At 47.2% G+C, this 20,261-nt stretch overlaps 1 protein-coding gene across 2 annotated transcripts in view; it reads left to right on the top strand.

Annotated features, from left to right (window-relative positions):
* apbb2b (amyloid beta (A4) precursor protein-binding, family B, member 2b) overlaps window positions 1-20,261 on the top strand; it is a 55,956-nt gene that overhangs the window by 10,959 nt on the left and 24,736 nt on the right. For both annotated transcript variants that reach the window (XM_063009038.1, XM_063009037.1), the window contains exons 2-6: window positions 8,602-8,650; window positions 10,317-10,437; window positions 13,078-13,131; window positions 13,310-14,259; window positions 20,045-20,259. In XM_063009038.1, coding sequence (XP_062865108.1) covers window positions 13,317-14,259; window positions 20,045-20,259 — 1,158 coding nt within the window. In that variant the 5' untranslated portion in view covers window positions 8,602-8,650; window positions 10,317-10,437; window positions 13,078-13,131; window positions 13,310-13,316. The remainder of the gene's footprint in view (window positions 1-8,601; window positions 8,651-10,316; window positions 10,438-13,077; window positions 13,132-13,309; window positions 14,260-20,044; window positions 20,260-20,261) is intronic.

Raw genomic sequence — 20,261 nt, 5'->3', positions numbered from 1 at the left:
AGCGAACCACAGCGAGAGCCATTATCCACAAATGGAGCACTCATCCAGAACGTCTAAAGAACTAAAGCCTGACTGTACACGATTCCACAAGGGCATGAATGGCATCCACCGCTGACCAAAAAGAGCTCAGAGGCACGTCTGGCATTCGCTAAAAAAACATCCAGACGACCCTCAAGACTTTTGGGATCGTATTCTGTGGACCGATGAGTCAAAAGCGGAAGACGTGGCTCACGTTACATCTGAGAGAAGCAAATGTAGATCTTCAGCATTAGTTATGTGAGTTCTTCGTCCTCGTTCACACACTCATGGTCTGACTCGAGCGTCTCTGGTGATTCGTCGTCGGGGGTTTCTGTCCCACTTCCTGCTCTGAGGATGGCGTCTGGTATTTGAAGGCAGTTCTCTCAGCGGAAAGGCTTCATCCTGTCACTCTTTTGTTTTCCTTTCCATTTTTAGTGTAGAACTGCCATATTTGTAGTAGATCCGGGGCGACAGGATCTGAAAACGAAATGAAAATATGCCCAAAGCTTAGCGTCGTAATTGATTAATCATAGGGATGAAACGATACACTCTACCCACGATGCGATGTGATGCAATTCACGATACTGGGTTCACAATTTTTTCCTGATTATTTTTTTAAACAAAGTTATGACAAAGTTTCCTTTTATTATTTCTCTAATAAAATAAAATACTGTCTTTTAATTTATTTAAATAGTGAATGTCCTTTTATTTCTGAGGTAGATACAAACTATGTAAAACAATGCTGCACGTTTCCCTTTTTGTGTAAAAAAAAAAACTGAAATGAAATAAATTCCACATTAAATAAATAAATGAATAATACAAATATAGAAAATATCTTCACATAAATAAATTCCGAACCTGGCAAGCCTGTAGTGACGTCAACTAGGCAAGGTGAATAGCGCCAGCGCCCTCTGCTGTTTAAAGTGAATATTGATTGATTATACATGATTAAACAGATTTGAATCGTTACACACGTGAATCGATTTTTAACTGTCCTGTGGTGCATCGTTACATCCCTAAATAATCATGATAAATATTGAGATTGTTTCATCGCCCAGCACAGTTTGCTTCTTTCTTCTTTCAGAACGATTTTCAAATCTCTGACTGTCTTTTTTTCTGACTTCCAACATTTGTATGATGTTCAAAAGCTTGGGACATATAAAAGAAAAGGTAAACGCTCTGTGCTAACAGCCGTACGTGATGCGTTTCTATTTCTGACCACCGGGGGAGATGCGGTCAGTCTTCCTTCCCCTATTACCTCGATCCTTACCGCGTATGTTTGTGTGAATTAAACTACAGCGTCCTGTCCGTACATTGTTCAGCACATCCTGTTCCCGGATACGGACTTCCCGGTTCCAGGTCCTGGTAGCATGTTATTTACGGCTATTTCGTCCACAGGACTATACCATCTTCAATCTGTATAATTCCATTGTTAGTTTGGGTGGTGCAGCGGTCTGTTATGCCAGTCCACAACCTCTGAGATGTGGGCTTGAACATAGAATTTTGCACATAGAAGATTGTATTGAAATTAGGGATGTCTCGATCACGTTTTTTTTTTGTTCCCGATCCCGATCATTAATTTTGATCCCGATCCGATACCGAGTCTCAAACCGATACTTGTATTTTCTAGAATTGTGTAGATAAGAACTAGATAATACTGTTCACACAGTGCACACTTCACGTACATTAGAGTTATTTAAATTAATCCGATGTACATGTTTAACAGCTGTATAGCTCTGCAGTGCTGTAGGACCTGCATCCAAGCTATTGCTTAATGTTCTTTTATTTTTACAAAATAAAAGTAAACAAACTTAGTGCAGCATTGTAGCAGTAAAACTAGAACACTCAAAATAAAGTGAAGGTTCTTTTTGAGGAAAATCAGCATCTCTGCCGTGTTAGCGGACAGCCGGTTCCTCTTCTCATCATGTAATAATAAACTCGCTGTATTCGGCTGAGTGTAAAACGAAATATCGGGCTTAGTATCGGCCTTAGTAAAGCCGATACCGATCGGTTAAAAAAATGCCTTGATCGGGCCCGATTTCGATCTTTGAGATCGGATTGGGACATCCCTAATTGAGATGATGAAAACAGACAATGTAGAAGATAATAAAGCTGCAGATAGTAAAATGCGTAACGCTCTACACTTCCTGTATTGTGTTCTGCACGATATATAAACAGTAAACTCCATAGGCCGAATCAAAGCCTCCTTTTCCCAGCAGCCCTCCAACAGTGTACTGGCAATCAAATATATTAGCTTATATTATTGACATTTTCAGAAGGTACAAGCGACTGTATCACTGGTTTGACTTTTTGACGTCAGCGCCGTCGGCGCTTTCGGATGAGATCAGGTTTGGTCCACCGGTCAGCATCCGAAACGTAGCATCCAGGGCTTTACCTAACAAGTAGACACTAGTAGACTAGTAACTATGTGATCACGTGGACGTGATTCCTATGATGGTCTCCAGTAACTTTTTAGGCTTTTTTGCTCCTATTCATCGTCTCTTGACCAAAATGTGTAGTTTAAATCAGAAGTTATTTGTGGAAATGTGTTTGTCACTGCGCTGTAATGCGGTGGCTGCATGGCAGAGCCAGGATTTAAACCCACAACCTTCTAGTTGGTCAGCAGCGTTGGTCATCATATTGGTCTTTGTAATCTTTAGAGTTGAACTGTATGTAACAGTACTAGCAAACTGACGGGCTCAGACCTCAAACACCATTCTCCGACATCAGTGTCTGATTTTAGGAAATGCTTTTTTTTAAATAAATACGCCCAAATGTACAGAAAATCTTGTGGAAAGGCTTCCCAGAAGATAGGGGAGGAAACTAAAGTAATGCTGCCATGGTGTAGATGTATACATGTGCGCTGTGGATCTGTGGATGTATAAATGGTGTCGATCCTCCTGCGGTCGCCGTTTTCATGTTACCGTCACTCCAACACATCAAACGCCGAGCTTTGTTTCTTCCGAGCGGCTCCAGTTCCGCAGAGCGTATTAGCGTCGGCTGGGGCGTCGAACGTGCGGTGGCTTTGAGCCCGACCCACATAAAAAGCAGCCCGCAGTCTTTTGTTACTTACGATGCAGCCGAAACGAAGGCGTGTCGAGGAATGTTTTTTTAGCGGTGCTGTTGAAAGCAGCTGCGTCCGTGACATCAGCGAGACCTTCATGTTATCGGGCTCTTGAACCCGACAGCCTTGAGTGTTCGCTGTGTGTTCTGCAGTAAATCCTCACACCTCACTCATCATTTTTGCATAATATTGCATATAGAAACTCTGAAGGTGCTTCAATCGGACAGAATAATGAAGTTTAAGCACTTTTATATACAGTAGAACGTTAGAGTGAAAATGGAAAAGACAAAGTGATTTAGACGTACATTGGATTCCGAAAGTATTTAGACTCACTTTTGTTGTGTTGTGGATTTGATTTTGAATGGATACGACAGGCATTTTTCCATGTTAATTAACACTCGGTCATTAATGATGACGAAGTGACAACATGCATTTATAGTATTTTGACAATCTAATAGAAAAATCGAAAGCTCGGGTGGCGTGGTGGTAAATTAAGGTTAGAATCCCCTATAGATCCATACGTCGGTCAGACTTGATTGGCTACGTCTTTGGGGTTCGGCCGAGGCCCAGCGAAGGGTCGCTGTCCTGTCCTGGGTGTGTCACTGCACTGGACCCACCACGACCCTGAACAGGATAAAGCAGTGGTAAAAACATGAAGGTGAATGAATGACTGCATGAACATGGTACGTGCTCTCAGCCACCTACACTCACTGACACTGGCAGTGCTTATTGATGGCAGGGAGTCATTTCCTGACGAGCATCTTTTCTGTTTCCTGTCTAGCTACACAATCCCAAACAATCCTGTCTGTTTACAAACAGTGTGGACTCGTCATTCCCAAGTGTAGTGTTGCAGTCCAGACATCCTCCCAATTCAACCAGTAAAAGTCATTGATTCAAGCTCCTACTTTGTTTGGTTAGGTCGACACCTTACCGCAGGTCGGCTGCTTACTACTGCATACCTGTATTTGTTTTCCATTCATTGTGTAACCTGAAGAATAAAGAGTCTCTAAGAGAGACCGTCGCTTTGATGGCGGATGAGATTCCTAAGACAGTAATGTTGCTCCATCGTTTCCTGCTCTCCTCTGTAGGTGGTCTCCCATAACTTTTTAGGCTTCTTTACTCCTATTCATCGCCCCCTGACGACCATGATTGACTGTTCCAGGTATCTACAGGGGCTAATGTTATCCAGCTCAGTCTGAAAAAAGGACCGTTGACCGGCAAAACTTAAAAATAGGGCTAACAGTGAAGATGACAAGTGACAAAAGCAACAACTGCTGTTATACTACATGGGTGTGTGTGTCTTTAAGAGAGGTGTATAGTGGGAGATGCTCTGTTAACAATATTACTATTATTATAAGTGATTCAGGAGTCGATTCGTATGAAGCGAGTTTCTCTTCTCAGTCAGCTCTTTACTTTCTTTCACTGTTATTAATAAATGCTGCAGTTTTAAATAAACACCAGCTATTATACTGTAGAATGTTTTGTGTGACTCGCTTTCCTTACAATTGGGAGGCTTATTTAAACTGGCCATTACCACAGAGCGGTAGCCAAGTCAGGCTGGTTCTGTCCGTGGAGCTAAAAGTTAGCTCACCTGAGTTTTTTTTGGCAGTCAAAGCAGAGTGTCCTGAACTAGCTAGGAGGAGGGGAGCGCAAGTTCAAGGTCGGCACACACGGGCACATGTCCAAAAAGGTTGTAAACCCCTGTTCAAACTCATCACGGATATAAAACTGAGGACACACATATGAAGATAGAACTAGAAAGGCTATTACTCGATAAAAAAAAAAATAAGAAGGAAGATTCAGTGATCCTGAGCTAGGATTTGAACCCATGACCTTCTAGTTGGTCACCCAAAGCTCTACCCACCAGAGCTGTTATACCGTACATTACCGCTCCTCTGATGCCTCTTGTCCAATCGGATAACCTGGTCGGAACTAACTGGTGTATGAATAAATTCGTATGTAACGCATTTCGGCCGAAGGGTCCGTGGACGTCGTTACTGATGTCTGTTCTCACTCTGGTCAGAATAAGTAAAAGACTTTTCTCCTCCTCTTACTGCCTCTGCGCTGTTGCCTTTGGCTTCATCACGTGTTTAGAAGACAGAAGGAGATCCTTGATCCCTCGCTGCATGATTCTCAACTTTCAGAACAATCGTCAGGAAAGTGATCGAGTTCATATAAAAGTCCTGAAGCGTTCCAACAAACTTCAGCACAGCTTATCTGAGGGTCAGCCGGATCATATTAACTCCCGGTGCTTTTATAGTGGGCGTGTTTATTTTGGTAAACCGCTATAATAAACATTTTCACTCTCCGTCTTCGTGCCCTCGCTCGGTCTCGCTTTCAGATCCCCCTCAGGTCTGTGTTTTCTGTGAGGGAAGTTTGAGAGCATTAACAGTCTCAAATAGGGGGGGAAAGTCACTCTGGTGGCTCGGTGGGTAACGCTGTCTTCTCACAGCGAGAAGGTCCTGGGTTCGGTTCCCAGTGTGGAGTTTGCACGTTCTCCCCGTTGATGTTAAACGTTGACGTTAAAATCCTAATAAATAAATGAATAAATATCCTCTGGTGGCTGATTCTCATCGTCTCATCGTTTCATTGAATAACAGAACACACTCTGTACACACATTCACATGCACTGTTTCCTGCTTGCCCAACCTCCCCACCAGACATAGCCAATCATGTCTTTGTAGACGCCTGGCTGGCCGATAGCACCACTGAGATTTTCTCCCAATTTATCGTAGTCAATTACTCTTCCGCTGTTTGAGACCCTGATCAGGTCTGAGGAGGGTATATTGACTGTCGCTTCGCTACGTTTGCAGTCCACCGACTATGTCTTAGTTGCCCGTACTTCGTTGGATTAGCACGCGAGGTCAGTCTCACGCATGGAGAGTAACGCACCGACCCCCACGTTCCTCTATTTCTGTACAGGCGCCTCGGGCTACTAACCAGGGTCCTTACACAGCTTCAAAGACCCTGCTCTGTTTTTTAGTCTGGTCTTTTTCCACCCAGCAGACTAGTAGCTGGTTTTGTCCGCTGCAGGCACTGCCAATCGTGTCTGCTAGGGGCGCCCAGCTGACCGCTAGCAGAGCTATGATCCAGACTTGGAGAGTTTCGAGTCCCAGTGTTGGTGCGCTAGCGGAAAGCCACCCAGATGGAAAATTTTTTTTTAGTAACAAACAGAACAACAAATTTGGCATTTGAAGATGGTTTTATAAAACCTTTGGGGTTGTGGCTTTATTCTGATTTAAATACTTCGCAGCCAGGATGAGCGACTCTTGAGACTCTCGAGACTGGACAAAAACATTTGCCCCTCGATATCTTTACTTATGGTGGGGGTTTTGTTTTGTTTCTATTATTTTTGCATTTTCCCCTTGTTTCCTCCCAATGAGCCGTATTGAGTCCGGCTGTTGTGCTGTCCTCCGCTGCTGCAGACCCCCACCCTGACCGAGCAGAGCCGCAGACCATCAATAAGAACGACACACTGGAGAATGATAACGACGTGGCTGTAAAGACGAGCCAAACACAACGCCACGATCGTAAAACGATCAACAAAAAAAATCTCCTCCCTTCTTTCGTTCCGGCTTTAATTTTCTTCTGCTCAGCACTTTTGCCTCCGATCAGGGGCAGATCGTCCTCTGAAAAGCAGCGACGCTCCGTGTGTGTGTGTGTGTGTGTGTGTGTGTGTGTGTGTGTGTGTGTGTGTTTGTACAGATGTGTTGGATTAAGGCCTTATACAGGATTACCTTTTTTTCTTTCGCTTTCACACTGACGTTCAAAAATCCGTCTTACTGACTGAAGAAAACTGCGACCCTGATTTACTAGCATCCCAAATTCGAACAGACTGTTTTACATCTTGTATAAACAGAAGAATTGTTATGCTAGCAACTAGCTGGCAGAAAACTGAAAGGCTTGAAAACCCCATTGGTTTGGTCCAAGTTCTGCTCTGGTGTGGATTTTATCTGACAGACTGTTTTTAACTTGTTAGCATCAATAAAGCTGCTTTAAAGGCTAAAGGAGATGAATATGGTGTCCCTCAAGGTTTTGTTCTAGGGTTAATATCGTTTCCTTTGGATTCCTTTGATTTACCTGGCATGAACAGGGACTATGTGTCTTAAAATTACCCAAAAAGGCACAAAGACTGACCAGAATAGAGATCACCCCCCCCCCCCCCCCCCCCCCCCCAATCTCCCAATGTAGTCATATCCAATTCCCGATTGAGAATCCGCTGTCGCTTGCACAACCCTCATGGAGTCCGATCCATGTCCAATCTGCGGCCAGGTCTTATCATCTGCTAGTGTTTGGTTCATACACAGAGCCGTATCACATATGGAGAGCCACGCTAAGCTCTGTGTGCCCCCCCCCCCCTCCCAAACCTTCGCAGGTGCCTTGAAATTCTATGTCGAAGCGGCAACAATTGGGGGCCCATCCGACCCTTCCTCCCTCATCACAGCCAGTTGTGTTTGTGTTGATATTCATACCTGAGAGTTTGAACTCTCAACAGTGGTGTGCTAGAACATTAGACTGTGGTGCCACCCAAGCGCCACACTTTCTTTACTGGGACTGGTCTTGTTTAATTTGACTGACTGGTGCACAGATTATGCATCCTTTATGACATAGCGGCATTTGGAAATGGCCACAGGCATTAATGGACCCGACGGACACACTGGTGAGCTGCCTTGCTGCCTCGTACCTACCTGATCAGCTGCCTCAGTAGAGAGGATTCTAATAAGACGTGGAGCTCATAAGGCAGATTATTTAGATGCTCTGTTTAGAGATTATGCCAAATACGTCACCGCAGTTTTAGCTTACTAAGCTAACCAACGGGATGAGGCGCCAGCTAACGCCTCCCTCCGTGTACCGAAAACGCTTAAACCGTCCCCGACGAGCCCGAATTTACAAATAAACGACACTCGTGCACCTTTATACACATTAAACATCAATGAGAATGTATTTACGTTTGAAAGGAACTCCGTTGGTTGCTCCGCATTCACATTCGTCCACCACGTTTATCGTTTTTTGTGAGGAAAGTCGTGCCGCACTGAATGCTGGGATTACCTTCAGCGCTGAGGAGAAGTCGGACGCTCCCTCGTCGTTCGGTCAGATCATCGCTCAGAATTAAGGCCTAAGTAGGGGCATTTTAGGGATCTAAGAATTTAGACACGCCCTCTTCTCAGGAGTGTAGGATGTTGAGAGATCACCAGGTTTTCATTAAACAGTTTTGGGAAGGCCTTTCCTGTTCCAGCTTGACTGAAGTGAGGTCCATTAGAGCTTTGAACTCAACCCAGTAATCACGTTTGTGATGAATTGAAAGTTAATTGTGTGCTTGATCTTCTCATCCAGTATCAGTGCTGGATCTTACAGATGCTTTTTAGACTAAATGTCTTAAATTCCCACAGTCATACCCCACTAAAATGGGAGACTGTCGGGTCCAAGTACATTCGTCAGTCCAGTGTAACGTATTTTGATTAATTTGTTGAATTCAGTCTCGACCTTTATAATAAACCACAATCCTTATTCTCTTCCAGGTACAGATCTCCAGCGGAGTGTGACGGGCGCACTCGTACCCGGACCCAGGTGAGCTCCTCCGTCTCCTCTGGATGTGCTTTACACACACGTGTGTGTGTGAACGGTAGAGAGAAAGGCTGTGTACAGAATTCTCTCCCTGTTGCTGAGTAATTAGGGCTTTCTAAAACAGACATGCCAGGAATTCCTCCGCTCTCTCTTAAATTCCTGCAAATGCCCCCCCACACACGGCCTCCTCCTGAAAAAAAAAAAAAAAAACGAGGCATGTGGTTTCAAAGCTGCTATTTGTGCAGTGCATGTTGGCAGTCAAGCTGCCATGGGAGGGCTTCGCACCCACAATGAAAATACACAAACTCTAGCAGTAAGTTTTCTTCCCTCCGTTTTGGCCCTTTAGTCATATCGAGTTCCCTCTTCCAAATCAAATCCTCGGTTGCTTGCATAGTACCACCGGACAGAACCTTGTTTTGCCAGGTTTAGCTGTTACAGGTGCTCCTACTGCTTCGGAGTCCAATAATGGTGTGCTTTTTACACCGGTTACTTGTATAGCCCCCCGGACAGAACCATGTTTTGTGAAGCCATGCTTCTTCCCCTATCCTAGCTTCTTTAAGCTAACCTTTACCAGGTTTAGCTGTTGGATGAGCTTCTACTACTTCAGAGTCCAGTAATGGTGTGCTTTTTACACCTGTTTAGCACTGCCAGTGTTTGTCTATAGAGGTCATAGAGCTGATTGTACACAGTCGAGTCACATTATCATGAGCACCAGCTCATAGCACGGACAGCAGCTAGACGGGCTGGTAGGTCGTCACAGGTATCTGGAACCATGCTGACTGCAGTGCATCCCACAGCTTCTGTAGGGGGTGTGGCGGAGGATCCATAGAACCAACACAACCATCGAGGTGGTCCCACAGATGCTCAACTGGTTCAAGTCTGAGGAATTATGGGACCAGTGGTACCTCGGTTTTTCCGTCAATAATCCGTTCGAGAAGGCCGTTTGAAAGTCGAAACATACGAAAACCGAAACAATAATTACCATAAGGAATAAAGTAAATACAGTTAATGCGTTCGGCAAAAATATTAACAAAAAAATACATTATATAGAGAATAAATGTAGTTTTAAATACATAAAACAATGAGAAATGATTATAAATAAGTAATGAAATGGATAAATGAACATTTAACATCACATTTACCTTCATTGAGGAGTCGTGCTGGCGTATGGAAGGCTGCGAGGAAGGCCCGATATGGCCGTGTGAGTCTTTGTTCACGGTGGCCCGTACCGAGTCACGTGGGATAGATCACGGACTCTCAAAAATTGGTTGAGAGTGACTTCCACCCCTTATATACCCACCAAGCCAGCTCACGAAACGTGACTTCCTTCATGGGCTACAGTGGTCATAATAATGTGACTCGACACTGTATGAACCTGTTAGCAGTGGGTGTGGCTGAATTGATGTCCGCATACATTTGGCCATGTGTAGCTTTTATATTTGCTTGTCATGTACCACCGATGTCCCTGGCGCTATGATTGGCAGTTTATCAAGGTCCATTTTTCCATTGCAAGCTGTTTACAGACACAGCGGCCCGACACACACACACACACACACACACACTCGGCTGTTTCTTCCTGTGTGTTAAACAGATTAAGCCGTCGCGTTGCAGGCTCTCGTTAGCTTCTCCGACGTTAGCACTAAGCATTTTCTGCCTCTTCCTTGTGCAGCGCCAGTATTCCCTCGACGTGCCGCGTTCGCTCCGATTGGCCGGGACTCGGATGATGCACTGACTGACTACGCCATGGCCCGAGAGGCTCTGTGGAAATACCCACAATCCTCAGCTCTCTGGTGAGTACGGCACAGTTTCATAGCTTCTTTATCTCAGTGATTGATTCCAGTGAGATACAGATAAGTGACGAATAAAAGGAAAAACAAACCTCTCTTACATACGTGTTAAACATGGCGTTATAACCTAAATAAATACATACATAAATACAGCATGTCTCAGAAAGGTTTGGCCCCTTCGCAAGTTCCTGGAACAGCTTTAATTAAATGGGTTCTACAAACGTTTGGAACTGTGCAGAACATGTCGAACACCGTTCCTCCAAAAGATCTTCTCTATAGTGGAGGGCACTTCCTTTAAATAGGGTTTAGCATGATTGAGATCTGTGTGTGTGTGTGTGTGTGTGTTACTTTCATACTCATCAGACTGTTCCTCTTGAGTCCTCCTGACCCTCATATGGAAGCATTGTCATCCTAAAAGTGACCACCCCCACAAGATGTGAAAATTTGACCATCATACCAATAGCTTTGACTCATACATAGCAAGAGAATGCTCTTTACAGCATTCTTGTGGTGGTCAAGCATTCAGGTCTGGATAGGGTGGCCAGCCCTGCCAGTCCTCCGCCCATGCAACGCTAGGACGGACACTTAAAAATCCTCCTTTTGGAGTGAACTGGTTACATTTTCGATCAATATTATCCGTCATTGGCTCAGGTACATGTCAAAACAAATGCTCGCCCACCACTGGCCAATCGCAGAAGGTCCGCCCTCTAAATGCTAGTCTGTGATTGGGTGGTTGAATTTCGCCCGCTCGCTTGAGTCAATTAGTAAACTTTTGGAGGCAGCGAGGAACAGACTTAAATATCAAAAGTAGACACAACATTTGGTGAGTAAAACAATAATTTGTTAAAGAATTCTTGCTTAAATTGGTCAAAAACTCTGTTATATGGGTTCTGGATTCATTCTGTGTGTTGCAGTATCACGTCCCCCAGTTCCTGGTATGACGTCCTCCTTTTGGGGTGTAATGTCCTCCTTTTTGTGACTATGAATGTGGCCACCCTAGCTCTGGACCGTATTCTTGGTTTAGACTGCACGTCATGAAATGCATCAGTTTGGACACGCTAGTGCAGCAGTCCAACATTCTAGGGCAGTTGTAATCTAGCAGGTAAGGTACTGGACTAGTAATCGAAAGGTCGCTGGTTCAAGCCCTGCCAGGTTGCCACTGCTGGACCCTTGAGCAAGGCCCTTAACCCTCAATTGCTTAGACAATATACTGTCACAGTAAGTTGATTTGGATAAAATCGTCTGCTAAATGTGACCCTTGTGATACGGGTATTATCCCACAAGGGCGAATGTGCAACGTTACACCAGCATTTAAGAATATAGAGATATAAAAATGTCTATACGTATATTTAAAAATAGAAATGTAAAGATATATAAATGATAACATTTTAAAAAAAGTATTAATATTAAAGGTATTACCTTTAGAAAAGATATTTATATTTAAAAGATATTGCCATCAGGTATGAGGTCCCTGACTGAAGCTCCTGCCCTGCACATCCCAACAGTAAACTCTTTAAACATTTTGCCACCTTGATTCCAAATAAACACACACCTGTAAGCACGGCAGGGTTATAACGGCTTGATTAATTTCTGCTGCACATCTGTACGGAAGCATCTGCACATCTGTATGTTTCTCCACACCTGTGCTCATTCTTTTCCTTTAATCTGTCACCCTGCATGCTTGTGTTCATGGATGGTGCGTCTCTGTACGTTCTGCTCTGTTTTTACTGAGGCGTGTCTACAACACACCCAAGGGGTGTCTGTTTTTAAGAGGACGAACATCTGGTCGGCCCCTCAGCATCAGGATATCACACACACACACACACACATACACACACAGCAAATCGTTTCTATGGAATAGATCATGTGACTTCAGCGCCCTTTTCTGTTTGTGCAAGACCCCAGTGTGCATTTACATTTAGATTTACATTTTCGGCATTCAGCAGACCTTTCCCAAAGCGACTTACAGTGGTGTGACAGTATAGAGTCTGAGCAATTGAGGGTTAAGGGCCTTGCTCAAGGGCCCAACAGCAGCACAAAGCAAGGGTCGTGAAGATGTCGGTGGATGGCGCAGAGCCCTGACTTCGACACCACTGTCACTGTTCATGGGAGGTGGTGTAGCGTGTAGGCACTGTCAGCTCACAGCAAGAAGGTCCCGGGTTCGATCCCCCGGCCAGGGTCCTTTCTCTGTAGAGTTTGCATGTTCTCCGGGAGCTCCGGTCTCTTACCACAAGTCCAAAGACGTGCAGTCAGGCCAACTGGAGCTACTAAAATAAGTGCTATAAGTGTGTGTGTGTGTGTGTTTGTGCACCCTGTGATGGACCGGCGACCTGCCCTGCATGTTTCCTACCTTTAGCCCATTGAATCAGACCCACTGCAACCCTGACCAGGATAAAAGGATGACAAAACAGGCAATGAGTGAATGAATAAAGGAATTAAATAAGTGCTCTCTCCCTGCTGGTGGTTTACGGTGCCCAGGGAAGTCGGACCCACTGCAGCCCTGACCAGTAACAAACAGGGGAATAACATAAAAATAAAATGTACAAATGTATCGATTAAATGCTTTATTAATACAAAGGAAATCTCTGACAGATGAAACGTGATATCAAACGTTTATTTATTTGTGTTTTTTTTTTTTTACAGATTTACAGCAGATTTAACTGCTGATCAACAAACTCGAACCGAAACCTTTCTGTGGTAATTTTTCTCTCTATTTATTGGCATTTTTTTTTACAATTGTGCTATAAATGTAAGAATTAACCAACATTTTTGAAAGAGAAAAAAGGTTGCGTAACTTAATGAAACATCATGATCAAGTCTCTTACAGGTGTATGTAAACTTAATTGTAAGACTTTATTTTAATTATTTCTTCTAGTTCAGCTATGATGTCGGTCTGCGTCCCCTCGCCGCATAGCTCCTCCCCTTCCATGGACGTGGCCAACTGCAACAGTCCGGCTGTGACCCCGCCCACCTCCCTCAGCCTCCGCTCCTCCCACAACCAACTGCTCAGCGGCGATGTCGCCAATCAGGGCCAGGCCACTCCCCCCAAGTGTCGTAAGAAATACGCTCTAATGAGCATCCAGAGTGCCATGGGGCTCGGTGAAACCCCGGCACCGCCTCCATCGTCGTCGTCATCGGCGGCGGCGCCACCGTTGGCGTCGTCTCCCTCGTCCTCCAATCCGAAGCTGGCGAAGAACGGCGCCAACCAGCTACGCAAAGCGGCCGAGCTGCAGGACCAAAACAGAAACTCGGCGAACGAAGACGGACAGGGAAACCCCGCGGCCGACGACGAGCTGGAATGTAGCACGGACAGCCAGACGGAGCCGGACGACCTCGAGGGCATCGGCGCGCCCGCCGACGAGGAGGCCAGCGATGACGGCGACAGCGAGGATCAGGTTCAGGACTCGGACCTGAACCCTTTCGAGGAGGATCCGGATGAGCTTCTCATCCTATCAGAAAACACCGAGCTGGACAGAAGATCCCCGCAGCTCCGGATGACCAAGATCCTGGTGGAGTCGAACGTGGACGACCTTTCGCTGGACCGCACCTGCGAGGAGGATGACGTCAGGCTTCCGTTGCTGACGCAGAAGAATCTCAGCCCTCCGTTACAAAGGAAACAGCACAGCCCAGAGGACACGCCTCTGCTGTCTGTCGGCTCTTCATCCTTATCTTCCTCCCCCGAGACCAAGAAAGACAGGCCGCGGACCGGCGCCAAAACGGACCGCGCGCTCCATCGGATTCAGAACCTGCAGCCCAGTGATGAGGAGTCCAGCTGGACCACGCTGTCCCAGGACAGCACGTCGCTGGGGTCACCTGAGGAAACCGGTCAGTACTTTTACTGTGTTCTGTGGGTGTGTGTCTGTGTGTGTGTGTGTCTGTCTGTGTCTGTCTGTGTGTGTGTCTGTGTGTGTCTGTGTGTGTCTGTGTGTGTGTGTCTGTCTGTTTGTGTCTGTGTGTCTGTGTGTCTGTGTGTCTGTGTGTCTGTGTGTCTGTGTGTGTCTGTCTGTGTCTGTCTGTGTGTGTGTGTGTGTGTGTGTGTGTGTGTGTGTGTGTGTGTGTGTGTGTAGCCCTCTAATATCTGAGTTCGAACCTCAGCAGTGATTATCAACTGTCCAGGTGCACACATAAACATAACTGGCTGTGTCTGTTGGAGGGATGGTCAAACGGGTTCCTCACTGCTGCTGTAATAGCGGCCTCTGCTGGCCGGTCAAGGGTCGACAGATCTTCATTAGCTTGAGGTTCTCTGTATGTGTTAATGCCGTCTCGGGCAGGTTGAAAGAAGTGGTCAGGGATTCGAACCCTGGTCATTCTCACAAAGACAGCTTCTTACAGACAGTGATTGACAAGCCAGAGTCCAACCCAGTACCCACTGGCACCCTCTGTACCAGCTGTGCCACCAGACTGCTCTAACTTTCTTTCAAGTGACTCACAGGCAACACAAACAATGCATCCTACTCTCTTGCAATCTGGTCCCACTGTGGTTTACAAGATGTAACATAAAGCCTCCACAAGGGGGCGATCACGTACAAGTTTATTTAATAATAGTTTTTTTTCCTCCCATTTTATGTCCCATTTGAAAAACCCTGTAATACCCTGTAACCCTGTAATAATCTACCATTATTACAGAAATACCAGTTCGGTTGATGTCCGTCTCTCTGTTCTCCCGTCCCAGAGCAGAGACTGACGTTACCGTTTGTAAAGACTGTTTTGGTGTGTGTGTGTTATTTTTGTCTCCGGCTGAACACGCTTTAGCGGGGGTGTTTGTGTGTTCAGCGGTACTGGTTTTGATTACTCTGGCAGGGCAGGTGTGCACTCACAGGTGTGTGTCAGATGTTAACAGAGCTTTCACACAGCTGGTACTCATGGGCCGTGTGTGTATATGAGTGAGTGTGTGCAATGAAACTGTATTAAAGTGTTAGTTTTGAGGCCACTTTTTGAGCCTTGCTGCACCCTTGATGCCCCCTGAAGCCTGGCTGCCTCCCTGGATGCCCTCTGGAGCCTAGCTGCCCCCCTGGATGCCCCCTGGAGCCTAGCTGCCCCCCTGAATGCCCCCTGGAGCCTGGCTGCTCCCCTATATGCCTTCACGATGATTGCAATCTTCCCCGCCAATAGCAGTGTCATTGTTTCCACCCTGATTTAGTCATAGCCAGTTGGAGCTCATCTCTCTTGTTGCTCCCACCACCTCCACCCACAATCCAGGAGGGATTGAGATGCAGCTGATCGCTTCTTTTTACCTGCCAGGGGCGGGGTCTCTTGGAACCCACCCCCCACCCGTCAGGTGTGATCAGGTGCCTCAAATAGATTGTGGAGGCTTCACTTGCCCCAGTGACAAGGAACCCCGGTTTAGCCGTTGCGACTTACTATCGTTGCTTAATTACAGTGCAAGCAATCAAGGGTTAAGGGGCCATGCCGAGGGCCCCAACAGTGGCTTGGATCGTGGGCTTGGACCAGCAACCTTCTGATTAGCTGCCCAGTACCTTAACCACTGAGCACCCACTGCAAATTTGTTACTGAATACAGTGCGTCTAATCAAGGGTTGAGGGTCGTGCTCAGGGGCCCAACAGTGGCATCTTAGCAGTAGTGGACTTGAACCAGCGACCTTCTGATCACTAGTCCAGTACCATGACTGTTGAGCTAGCACTGCAGTTCAGTAAAATACGGTCGGAAACGTTCTCAACCCTCCATCACTGGCATATCTGGTTATGTAACGGTTTGCTGTTCAGACTGGTGGGACTGGGTTGAACTGGTGGGCCGGTGGTTTTCCGTATTAGCACCGTCGCCGTGTCGGTGGGTCACCGAGTCCGTTCGGAGGAAGATAATCTCATGGTTGCCGTGGTAACCGGACCTTCAAAGTGCAGAGTCGGGACTTGTTTTTTTGTCGTCCAATCACGTCGCTGCCCGTACAGGAAGCGGCTATGGGTCCCGCCGCTGGAAATACAGAGAAAACAAACAAACAAAACATGTAGAGGAGAGAGCGGCGCGTCCCCTCCCGTCCTCTCGCGGTTCTGATCCGGCTCAGTCATGATGCTGGGGAAAGACTACATGCTGGCTATTGTCATAGTGAATTACGAGGGTAGGTACTGTGTGTGTGTGTGTGTGTGTGTGTGTGTGTGTGTGTGTGTGTGTGTGTGTGTGTGTGTGTGTGTGTCGCTGTGCAGGTAGCATCTCGCCTGCTTATGCGTGAGCATGGATTGGTAGAAAGGACCGAGAATTGATGTCGCCAGTGTGAGCTGAATACCAAACTTACGCTTTGTGTGTGTTCATGGTCATGAATTGTGTGTGTGTGTGTGTGTGTGTGTGTGTGTGTGTGTGTGTGTGTGTGAGCAGTGGAAAAGTCTCTGCTCCCCTCCCCCTTACGCTTCTGCAGAGAGCCATGAAGGAAATAGCCAAATAAAAAGTGTGACGCATGCACAAAAAAAGAGACGAATCTTTTCGCTCCCCGTCGGACGCTTCTGTCTCCGCGTCTGCTTTGATTCATGGACGCGGCGACAGGTCACTTCACAGCACCTCCGAGTCCGAGCGCGAGATCCTGGCTCAGCGCCTGTGTGTGTGTGTGTGTGTGTGTGTGTGTTTACATGCTGAAGGTCATGTTCTCTTCGAGATGTGTGTCTAAATGCTGCCTCATGAAGCTCTCCATGGCGAGCCAGTTTAGCAGCAGGGACAACAAATCCCATCATGCATCAGTGCCTCATTCTTAACCGTAATGTAGGGGCGGCACCGTGGCTCGGTGGGTAGCACGGTCACCTCACAGCAAGAAGGTGTGAGTCCTTTTCGTAATGTAGAACTGTAGCAGTAAGTGTAGCACGTCAGTAAGTGCGGCAGGTTGCGGGAGAAATGAATTGTGGGACGGGTTGCAGATCACTTACCCAATCATATTTCGCCTCTACTGCTAACTCACGCCCCCTTTGACATGTGCAGTATCGACAGATTCTTTTCACCTGCTCCAGGTGGGTTCATACGGAGATCTGTATCGCGCACAGAGAGGGGGTCAGGATACGGAGATCCGTATCGCGCACAGAGAGGGGGTCAGGATACGGAGATCCGTATCGCGCACAGAGGGGGGGTCAGGATACGGAGATCCGTATCGCGCACAGAGAGGGGGTCAGGATACGGAGATCCGTATCGCGCACAGAGAGGGGGTCAGGATACGGAGATCCGTATCGCGCACAGAGAGGGGGTCAGGATACGGAGATCCGTATCGCGCACAGAGGGGGGGTCAGGATACGGAGATCAGTATCGCGCACAGAGGGGGGGTCAGGATACGGAGATCCGTATCGCGCACAGAGAGGGGGTCAGGATACGGAGATCCGTATCGCGCACAGGGAGGGGGTCAGGATACGGAGATCCGTATCGCGCACAGGGAGGGGGTCAGGATACGGAGATCCGTATCGCGCACAGGGAGGGGGTCAGGATACGGAGATCAGTATCGCGCACAGAGAGGGGGTCAGGATACGGAGATCCGTATCGCGCACAGAGGGGGGGTCAGGATACGGAGATCAGTATCGCGCACAGAGAGGGGGTCAGGATACGGAGATCCGTATCGCGCACAGAGAGGGGGTCAGGATACGGAGATCCGTATCGCGCACAGAGGGGGGGTCAGGATACGGAGATCAGTATCGCGCACAGAGAGGGGGTCAGGATACGGAGATCCGTATCGCGCACAGGGAGGGGGTCAGGATACGGAGATCTGTATCGCGCACAGAGAGGGGGTCAGGATACGGAGATCCGTATCGCGCACAGAGAGGGGGTCAGGATACGGAGATCAGTATCGCGCACAGAGAGGGGGTCAGGATACGGAGATCTGTATCGCGCACAGAGGGGGGGTCAGGATACGGAGATCTGTATCGCGCACAGAGGGGGGGGTCAGGATACGGAGATCCGTATCGCGCACAGAGAGGGGGTCAGGATACGGAGATCCGTATCGCGCACAGAGGGGGGGGTCAGGATACGGAGATCCGTATCGCGCACAGAGAGTCATTAAAAACCTCTTCTATCTTTCGTCTCTGTGCAGCACCATCAATCAGCCAGCAGAGGGTGTAATTGCCGCACTTATGAGGATTTTCCTCTGGCACACCCACCCTCGGACGAGCCAATCATTGTCCGTATAGCAGAGCTGAGATTCGACCTCATGAGCATGAGATGATGTCCTCAAGCAGTTTATTATGTTACTGGTTTATTCCTCCCTCACCATGGTTTTAGGTTGCTAATAGCTTCTTTGATCAAGTTTGTGCACGTAATTCTGAACCGTTTAGCACATTTTTACCATAAATAAATCGATTCTAAACCTGGAACCCAGAACAGTAGCACGGACCGTGATGGGAGTCTGTGGGCGTGTCAATTTTAGAGGAGAAAGAGAGCAACGCCCTCCATTGATGACGCATCCTTGGTTCCAGTAAAAAACCGATGCTAACGTGGACCGCTTCTCTGAATAGCACCAAGGTTTTTAGCACCAAGAAGCCTGAATGGAGCCATGGAGTTATTTTGGTCGAAAAGAACCCTCTTTTAATCCTATTTTAAACGACACACAGGCAACACAAACAGTATGAAATGAATGAAAATGGTGGCTCGGGTGGCGCAGCAGGATATTCCGCAAGCACACCAGCGCCAGGATTCTGAACTCCTCGGTTCGAAACTCGGCGTGCGTATGCATGACACACCGTGTCTGCTGGGCGGGATGACCGGACTATGTGGGTGAGGTCTTCAAACACTGTGTAAGGACTCTGGTTAGCAGATAGAGGCATCTGTGCAGTAAGCATGGGGCGAAAAGAAGGGGTCCGCTAGGACTACGCACGGGTCGGAGGAGGCGTGAGCGGCAATATACCCACCTCGAATGCAGTCGGGGATCCCCAGCGGTGGAAGACAGATTGGTTACGCTAAATCGCGAGAAAAATGTCCAACTGTGGTTTATAACAGAACTGTCTTTAGTTCCTGACCTGTTTACTTGGTCACTTAAGGAATTTAGAGTGAATCAAAGAAGTGTGCAAATAATGAATCACGTAAGCCAGGGGTGCGCTGACCTTCTCACGTACCTGCTTCACGTCGACCGAATGAGCTCGGTTCGCATCCTTGCGATTCTTTCACACACCCACGCGCACTGGAAAGGATTAAACCGCTATTACGTTCGGTAGATCGTGCCAGAAACCACATCCCCACACGACATGTCCAGACCAGAGACGTTTCGCTTTTACGCCGTGCAAGTGTGTGTGTGTGTCACTGTGGTTTGTTAGTACATTGATACTCATTGTGTGACTAATACTCTGATTAACAGGTGAAGCATACAGTCCTCAGCTGCCTTTGATAAGATTGACGTGCAGCATATGTATGGCGTGAGTGAGTGTGTGTGTGTGTGTGTTAACAAATGGGCTGTATGTAAACGCTGTTCTGCATTCCGATTCAGCTAGCTCTTTTATTTCTGGTGCTCGTTAATAGCCTACTCATCAGTAGACTAGCGATGGCATCTTCACTTGAGTCTCACAGAGAGCCGTATAGCGTACAGACAGCGTGACTGTTCACATTGGCGCAAGAGTAGAGTGTTTTTTATTCCCCAGGAGTCTGACTGTGTGTGTTTGTGTGTGTGTGTGTGTGTGTGTGTGTTTGTGTGTGTTTGCAGATATCTGGGGGGAACCATCGTTCCAGACGGACCCGGATCTGCCTCCGGGATGGAAGATGATGACCGACATGGCTGGCATTTATTACTGGCACATACCCACTGGCACCACGCAGTGGGAGAGACCAGGCCCGTGCCAACCCGCACCCACCGGCCCTCAGCACAATACACGCAAACACTCGCTGGCTTCTCTTTCCCCTTCGCCCACTCCTGACGAGGT

The sequence above is a fragment of the Trichomycterus rosablanca genome, chromosome 14 (genome assembly GCF_030014385.1).
Source record: "Trichomycterus rosablanca isolate fTriRos1 chromosome 14, fTriRos1.hap1, whole genome shotgun sequence".
In the NCBI taxonomy this organism is placed as follows: Eukaryota; Metazoa; Chordata; class Actinopteri; order Siluriformes; family Trichomycteridae; genus Trichomycterus; species Trichomycterus rosablanca.
The sequence above is the reverse complement of the archived record's forward strand: the minus strand, read 5'-3'. Positions and strand labels throughout refer to the sequence as shown.